Raw genomic sequence first — 9,410 nt, forward strand, 5'->3', positions numbered from 1 at the left:
ATGTTGGGTGTACTGCTGGCTAAGCATGCGACGAGGGTTTTTTACTCTAAGATGCGTGTAGCTGGAGGTACGCACGTCGTACTCCTTGGACTCTCACTTCTCACTTCTCTAGGTCTTAACCCATTAAGACGAGCATTCCAACTATAAATATGAGCCAAGTAAGACATCTTATTCCATAAAGTTACTGACTTTGAGCCTTTGCATGGCTAGACAAGACCCAATCCCAAAAACTCTAACTTTCTCAACACAAACGACTATACAATTCATGCATGGAGAGATTAAGACATCCAAGTGCTCATTTTTATGGATTATAACACTCTAATACACCTAAAAGGACTGAATAATAGCTTTGGGGTTCACCAAACTCACAAAGTTCCATACTTGGGACATAAAACCCTAAAAAGGACCCAAAACAGTAACTAGAACAAACAATGAACAAGTTTTGAACTTTATACCTTTGGAAGATGCACCAACTGAAGTAGAACTCAAATCCAAGATCTAGAAACACCATCTATCCTTCCTTTAAGGCTTCTTCTCCACCAAGAGCTTCACAAGAACACTAAAATGAGCCAAAGACACTCACACAAGCTAGAGGGACGAGATTAGGGTTTTGAGGAGGTTGGAGGCTGATAGTGGTGGCTGAAAATGAGGCCATCATATTCCTTAAATAGGGGCACAAGAAAATATCAAGGTTTCTCACTGAACCTAGTACGCCCAACAGAAACTTTGGTACACCTAATATACTAGGTGGCCTCTGCAACAATACTAAGGGGCTGTTTGTTTTTTGTGTGAAGATCTGCGCAACCACTTTTGTCTGCGCCGCGCAGACAACGCGCAGACATATGCCCTCGCAGATTGTTTGTTTTTTGGAAGTGCGCAAATCAGAAAACGTCTGCGCGAGGTCTTCCTGGCGCAGACATGGGCCACTGTCTTCAAAGGTCTTCAGACCTTATTTTAACCTAAACAAAAAAAAAAAAAAAACATGGCCACCGTGCAGTTTTTTTTTCTTTCATTTTTTTGTTAAAAATACATTTTTAATGTTTATAACATGAAATTAAGTTTAAAAATTCAATTTATTTTAACGGCCCGCAGATGTTAAAAACAAACAGTCTTCTTATTGCAGACTGCAGACATTTGGTCCACCTCTTCTGCCGCAGAGGCTTGCAGATGTGGTCCGCAGACTGCAGACATTTTGACTTCAAAAAAACAAACAGCACCTAAGTGCATGAGTACGCTGAGCCTACTCATACGTACCCCCATGTATTCGAATGCCACCTTTTTCAACATAAGGAGTTAAGGACCAATGTTGACATAATTATAAAAAGGTTAAGATTTAAGAAATTATACAAAAATAAACAGCTGCACAAGATTTTTTTTATTATATATATATATATATATATATATATATATATATATATTTATAAATAAAAATTTATAATAAGGATAAAAATTATTTTTTAGGTTGACCAAAGTATTTGGAAATATTTAAATCCTCTCTAACCGCCCCCAATTTAATTCAAATAACCCCTAATTTAATTCAAATAACCATGTGATAGATAACGAATTTGTAAAGATAGCGTTTGTGACATTAGGGAGGAGAAATGTATGTCAAGCAAATTAATTTCATCGTTTGCCACTTTGGTCAACCTGAGTTGAAAATCGATAGAAGTCGGAAAAAATAAAAAAGTCAATCCGCTTGTACCACATGGATAAAGACTTGTACATTGAGTATGACGTCATCCCCTTCTTGTTTGGAACGAAACAGAGGCCAAGGGGAAAGGCCGAGCAGGCCGAGTGGAGATCGGCACGTACAAGTTGGCCTCAGCCGCCTCTCTTGTAAATAGTAAATACCAATAATTCTCAAATCCAGAATACCTATGCATAAGGAGTTCATACAATAAGAATATAGAGTTGTACTATTATCTGGAAACATCAATTTCAGCTCTGAAAAAGACTAAATACAAAACAACCACGCGTCTTGCTAGCGCGTGCACGCTTCTCCCCCAATCAACTTCATCGCTGTTATCATTTTTGACTTCAAAAGAAAGAACCCGCCAACGGAGCTTTTCTGTCGATCCCTAAATCGCAATTGATAAAATATTCAGAATCACATTCACAGCACGTATTGTCTAATAATTGTGTGCTTTTTTAATCTATCTGTAAAAGCAATTATAAGATCTACCTTGGTTAGCTGTTCACAAGTATAATTGAATCGCAATTTGTTGCATATTCGTATATATAGCTCTAGGGAAAAACTCCCTAATCTTGGTGGAAAAGGAAAAAGCATCGAGTTCTAGGGCTTTCTACTTTCAGATATGGCGCAGAAGCAAGGTGGTGGTGGTGGGTTTTTCTCATCGCTTGCTTCAAGTCTTTCCAACTTTAAGAACCAAGTTAACGGGTAAACAACTCTCTATGTTTCTTTTCCCTTTTCATTGTAAGCCGATTGGTGTTGTCTTGGCTGTTTTTTTGTTCTCGAGAGTTTCTGAAGTGTTGGGATATAGTAATATTTGCTTGATTTGTTTCGACCTTCATTTTTACAAGTCTAGGTCTTCGCAGTCGATTGACACGATTTTAGTTGGCGTTTAGCTTGTCGATATCGTCCATGAATTGCTCTTGATCCACTTGATACTTTCCAAAGGAATTTATAATCATTTGAAAACACGATGACTTCATTAGTAAGGCGATTCACTTTATATCTTCTGTAATTGATCTGTCTAGATCCGAGATGAGCATATCGTCTCAATTGTGGATCTTTAAACGGCTAAATTTTAATGTCAAACTAAACCTTTAGTTTTGTGATTGACTCTTGTTGGGTAGATCAGATCTCATGACGTGAAACATGTTATTTGCATCTCTGATTCACACCTGTTTGTGTAGCTTGCTTGGTTACGAGGGGTTGGAGGTTATAAATCCTGAAGGAGGGACAGAAGATGCTGAAGTTGAAGCACAAAGAGGCAGATGGAAGCAAGAGGTGCATGCATTATATTTTGTTTTTCTTTCATGAAGATTGAAATTCCTCACAAATCGATATATAATTTGCTTTGAATGTTGTGTTTCTTTATACAGGATCGTGATGGTCACTGGAAGATGATGCAGAAGTATGTAGGTGCTGATATCACATCAATGGTGACTCTACCTGTACTCATTTTTGAGCCAATGACAATGCTGCAGAAAATGGCAGAGGTTTGTTTGAAAATTGAAGTCACTGGATTTTATTTTAAGTTTTTGAGTTATTTATATGTTATCTCTATTTTTCTCAGTTGATGGAATATTCCCATTTGCTAGAGCTAGCAGATGAATGTGAAGATCCACACATGCGATTGGTGTATGCTGGTGAGAATCTCTATCTCTAACTAAAAATATCAAACACAAACATTTAAAATTTAATAATTTTTGAGTTTTCTTTTTTGTTACAGCATCCTGGTTTATATCTGTATATTATGCTTTGCAACGAACCTGGAAGCCTTTCAATCCAATACTTGGTGAAACATATGAAATGGTTAATCATGAGGGAATTACATTCATTGCAGAACAGGTGAAATTTTCAAAGATTTTGAATTAACTATTTTTTCTTTTAATGTTATATACATAATAATTACATTATACATATCAGGTTTGTCATCACCCTCCAATGAGTGCTGCACATGCTGAAAATGATCATTTTGTTTATGATATAACTTCGAAGGTGAAGACCAAGTTTCTTGGAAACTCGCTTGACATTTACCCTCTCGGAAGGTATTTTTCATGCGTACTACCATTAACACCTGTCTATCACAGTCAGAGTCATAGTCACAATCTGTTACAAAATTGGTTGATATTTTGAATGTTGAATGTAGATCGCGTTTGAAGCTAAAGAAAGATGGAGTAATCTTGGAATTGGTACCCCCACCCACGAAAGTTAACAATTTAATATTTGGAAGGACATGGGTTGATTCTCCAGGAGAGATGGTGTTGACCAATTTGACCACAGGAGACAAAGTTGTGCTCTATTTTCAACCTTGTGGTTGGTTTGGGTAATGTCTCTTTCTTGGTGTAACTCCTTTGTCTGTGGGACCCACACCCACACACACACATCCACCCAGTTGCATTTTTAATCAGGAATATGTTTTTTTTGTTTGTAAATTGTAGTGCTGGTCGGTATGAAGTGGATGGATATGTATACAATGCTGATGAAGAACCGAAGGTGTTAATGACAGGAAAATGGAACACATCTATGAGCTATCAGCCTTGTGATTTAGATGGGGAACCCCTTTCGGGCACCGAGCTTAAAGAGGTAAGAAAGCATCTATATCTTTTTTTTTTTTTTTAAATAAAAAATAAAAAATGTGAATGTTGAAGTTATTGTTTTTGTGAAGGTGTGGAAAGTGGCTGAGACTCCTGCAAACGATAAATTTCAGTATACGCATTTTGCACATAAAGTAAACAGTTTCGATACTGCTCCACCAAGTTTATTGGCATCAGATTCTCGGTTGAGGTCCGATAGATATGCACTTGAAAAGGGTGATCTTTCTAAAGCTGGTTCAGAAAAAAGCATGTATGCCCCCCCTCTCTCTCTCTCTCTCTCACACACACACATATATACACACATAATTGTACAAAGTTTAATGAGTTAATAAAGAAAGTGAAAGTGAAAGCGAAAATAAGTGTAAGAGTTGATTGGATTAATGATTTGTGTTTATTAGTTTGGAGGAGAAACAGAGAAGTGAGAAGAGGACTCGAGAGGCAAAGGGACAGAAGTTTGTTCCTCGATGGTTTGATATGACTGAAGAGGTTGCTGTGACGCCATGGGGTGATTTGGAGATTTATGAATACAATGGAAAATATTCCAAACATCGGGAGGCTATTGATGTTGGCAACTCAAACTCAAACTCAAACTCAAACACGAATGAAGATGCTGACATCACAAAGATTGAGTTCAACCCTTGGCAATATGGTAATGTTGCTGAAACTGAATGATATCATCACTCCGTTTCTTTCATATTTATTCTATGTATGTTGTTTATGGTAGACCTGTCTGTCTGTTTCTTTTATTTGTTGCTCAAATGCTGAATTTTGCATTTTTAAATGGTGTCATCATTATTGATAGATTATGTTAATATTTTTTTTATTGTTATTTTCATTTATGCATAGCAAGGACACGCGGATCTATAAATAGTATCTCGTTTCTGGTGATTTATGTCCAACATGTTGATTGTGGGACCTGTTGGTTGATATTGTTGTGATCTTATGGTTGTGAAGTCAATATTTAAAACGTTAATTATATGAAAAATAATGTTCATACGACAAATAATGTTATGGATCAACTTGATGTACATGTTTCAAGTTCAAACTTTTATCGAATAGTACCATTTTGACGTTGGTATATTTTGGTTTATTACTTAACTCTATGTCTTACAACTTACAATCTCAAAGATTAAATATTTATAACATGATAAAACACCAGCTAAATATTATGAATTAGCACAAAATTTCGTTTGCTATATATACCATGACATTGGTGGTTTTTAAACACATTATAAAAAACTTATGTCTCGCATAGCCTCTTTTTGTCTTTCGTATATCTTTTATTTTATTTTTGGGTTGAATTTTAGACATAATAGTCATATAATTTTATATTTTCAGTAATCACCAACGTTGTCAATTTATTAAAAAAAGGCCCCTTAATTTTTGAATGGGGACATGCAAATATTGTATAATATACAGTGAATATATATTTTTTTGCAACTAAACTCTAAAAGATAAAGGGTACAAGGATATTAATAAGTTATATATAATACAATAGATCTTTGTACTAGTATTAGCATTTGTTGCAACTAAGTTATATTATTTCAGTGTTATTACAAGGATATTAATAATTATAATAAACCAAATAATTCAAACAAAGTATATATTTTTGTTATTATTAATAGAAAAAAATAACAATAAATAACAAAGTATATATATTTTTATTACTTATCATATAACTAAACTCTTTAGAATATTACAATCACTATGTCATGCATTTGTGGAATATATGCATTCAATCTTTTAGTTTGTATATGGTTTTCCATCCAACAAAACGTTCTTGCAAAACTTTAGGCCATTGGATATGCTCATTGTAAATCAACCTTATGTTAACATAATTGTCATGGTGAATGAGGGCGATAATAATAAATGTATGATGTGGGATGTCGTGTAGACTATGCCAAAACGGAAAGCGTGCCAGTGATACCTTGTTTGCTTAAAAAATGAACGATTACACTATACTCGTTAACAATGAGAAAACTAATGTCGGACATAATCAACCAATATTGAGTTGGTGTGCATTATATAGTTTGAAAAGTGAATACATTTTCTACATTTTGCTTTTTATTGTAGATAATATATCTCAAGGTTTCACATTTTTATTATCAAATCTTCCATTAATCAGGTTTCATTTTCAAAAAGACATTTTAGATACGGATGACCTTTAAAATGTAAGGCAAGCTCGTGATTATGTATTTCTTGTATCACTTTTAACGACCACCGATCATCTATCCACATAGAAAACAGATAAACCACATCATCTAAGCGCCCATGCTAACATTCGCAGAACACTAGCAAACTAAAGGTTGTTAAAACAAGAGCTAAAAAAAGCTAAAATATATTTGAAAACTTTTAGCTAACTAAAGGGTGTTAAATGAAAAAATATAAGAAGTTTGGCATATATGGACAACCGCACTAACTCAATCAATATGTGGGGGTTGAGTTTTATCGTTGCCTACTAGATGTGATTTGTAACGAGCAAGAGAGCCATTAGCATTCAAAGTGTGATTAAATGACCACATGGTCTGGACAACACCCCATGGATCGAAGAATAAGAAGCCAATTTCCATTAGTAATAAGGTCATTAAGCTCGGAATTCATCGCTTGATGCAAGTTAAAATTCATAAAGCATGTATTAGATAGGAACATGCCACAAAGGAAAGGGTGGTTGTGTAGTTAATGCATTGGATGTGTTTTTAAATGTCATATTTGGCACGAGCGGGGCAGGGGTTGAGTTATAGTAGTAGTGACAAAATGTCAAAATGCAGTAAGGGCGAGGAAGGTTTCGTGATTTGAAGATGAGTGGTATGTAGGTATCGAAGTCATGGTAGATGGTTCAATCAAAGATTAGGTTGTAGGGGGTTTGTGGGTGTAGGACTGAGGAATATAATTGTTATAGTTGAGAAACTGATGAAGGGATGGTACATCTTTGAGAAACACATAAGAGGATAGTTTGATAGGGGTCATAAAGCCAAAAGGTTTAAAGGGCTCTTCACATATGACATGGAATAAAATGATGATAATTTTGGAGGAAAGATCAAAACAACTAAAGTTGCGATGATAAGAGAAGTAGCCAAGGAAAATAAACATAGTGGATTGAGGATTGAGTTTATTTGATGTGCTAAGGTGTGGATAACATAGACACCTAAACACTCGTCGGTGAAAATATGTCGGATGTTTGCGAAAAAGAAAATAAAAAGGCGTGCAATTGTCGGTCGGTGATGATGTGATGATATTAAGAAGTTATGTCTAAAGTAGTGACGGAGCTTTTCCACAACCAAACATACCATTATCCTTTCAATTCAATTATTTTAAGCAGGGAACATACCTATTTACTTTTTCCGATACCTTGTTAGTCTTTCCAGCAATAACGGAGGAGGGGCCAAAGCCAAATTTTATAGTTTTTGAGCCTAATATGTAAAAAATTTAATACTTAAGGACTAACTGTGACAAAAAAAAAAAAAAAAAAGGTGGGGGGGGGGGGGGGGGGGCACAGTCCCTCCCGGCCCCCAAGAAGATCTGTCCCTGGTCTAAAGCTTCAACCCAATAGCAGTGGCGGTTTTGTATAAATGCCCATAGTGACACCAGCAACACCTATTCTATCTGTTCGCAGTGGAAAATATTTCGATTTTATTTTACCTATTTTTCCTGCATCGGCAACACCTAGTATGTATTTATGCATCCGCCCCTGCCCAAAATGTAAGTGGTTTTTCATTAATTATTTCAGTTAGTAAACCTTTTTTTGTACTTCTAGGTTTCTTATTGTTTTTGTAGGATCCGAGGCAAAAATGTCATTTGTTTAGTGATTGATGTGAAACTTCGAACAAGTGTATAATGCTATTATCAATATAAATTTACATTGTTTTCTTCTAAAATGATGGACAACCCACATCCATCTACCATGCTAATATCATCCATGAGGAGGTATAAATTCCGGTTCCATGTATCTTCATTGTCAACACGGGTTAATGTCGGAATTAAATAATAAATTATTTAAAATGTTCAAAAAATGTGAGAATATTATAAGTTACTATTACTTTTGTTCAAAAAACACGAAGATGACCTTCAATAACAGGTTTAATGGGTCAAACTGTCCAAATGTGATATATTTGTTCAAAAATCACCATTAAAATAGGGGTGATAAATCGAACAACCGTGTCGTGTGTTTTTATCTGACACGACACGACACTACAAGGTTTTATGTAACATGAACACCATTTGATGTCTTGTTTTTTTAACTAACACAAAAACAAACCAATTAAACATAACACCATACAACAAAAATAAACATATAATAACAATTATTTTATTTAATTAACATTTAATCATACATAAAAAAAACAAGCACGAAAAACACAACAAACAATTGTGTGAATTTCGTTTCAAATTTTGACTACGAACACGACACGACATCGTGTTTTTTACACTTGATACGAGTATAACACGAACATAAATTCAAATTTCAATTTTGTCTTGATTTCATTTTGTGTCATGTATTTTTTTTTGTGTCGTTAATTATCACCGCTCTAGCCAAACAAATCATTCTCTTAAAACTACTATTCGCCACCACCACCTCTAGCCAAACCTTTAATTCCAGCAAAAACTAAAAAGTTTAAGGTGCATTTGGTTGTTGAAAACTATTTTTATTTTCTAAAAAAATATTTTCAGAAAATAAAGTTTTGTTTTCATTTTTAGTTTTCAATGAAAATTTTAGAAAATACGTTTGGTTAGAAGCGGTGGAGTTTTCAATTTCCAACTTAAAAAATTTGAAAACTGTAAAACTTGCTTTTCTAATTTACATACAATTTGAAAAACTAAAAACTTTCATTTTCTTAGAAAACTGAACGAACCAAACGCATTTTCAAAATTTCCGTTTTTCTTTGAAAATTTTCCACAACCAATCACATCATTATCCATTCAATTCAATTATTTTAAGCAGGGAACATACCTATTTACTTTTTCCGATGCCTTGTTAGTCTTTCCAGCAATAACCTGAGAATCCCAAGTTTGAATGAGCTTATTCAAACTCTTATAAAAAGATGACTAAATTGTCAACAAGTTTCGTGATTTACATTTTTCCCCATTCCACAATGATTCCAACCAATAACGCATACATGTAGGAACCA

The 9,410-nt window shown here is 34.6% G+C and overlaps 1 protein-coding gene across 1 annotated transcript; it reads left to right on the forward strand.

Annotated features, from left to right (window-relative positions):
* The first annotated feature begins 2,095 nt into the window (after positions 1-2,095).
* On the forward strand, positions 2,096-5,127 carry LOC145004742 (oxysterol-binding protein-related protein 3A-like). The gene is made up of 10 exons (XM_078963726.1): positions 2,096-2,398; positions 2,878-2,971; positions 3,067-3,183; positions 3,261-3,333; positions 3,417-3,535; positions 3,614-3,735; positions 3,837-4,013; positions 4,129-4,273; positions 4,356-4,534; positions 4,683-5,127. Exons 1-10 carry the CDS (start codon positions 2,316-2,318, stop codon positions 4,954-4,956), a joined length of 1,383 nt encoding a protein of 460 aa, XP_078819852.1. The 5' UTR covers positions 2,096-2,315; the 3' UTR covers positions 4,957-5,127.
* The last annotated feature ends 4,283 nt before the right edge of the window (positions 5,128-9,410 follow it).

Source organism: Lactuca saligna, chromosome 7 (genome assembly GCF_052625555.1).
Source record: "Lactuca saligna cultivar CGN05327 chromosome 7, ASM5262555v1, whole genome shotgun sequence".
Lineage (NCBI taxonomy): Eukaryota > Viridiplantae > Streptophyta > Magnoliopsida > Asterales > Asteraceae > Lactuca > Lactuca saligna.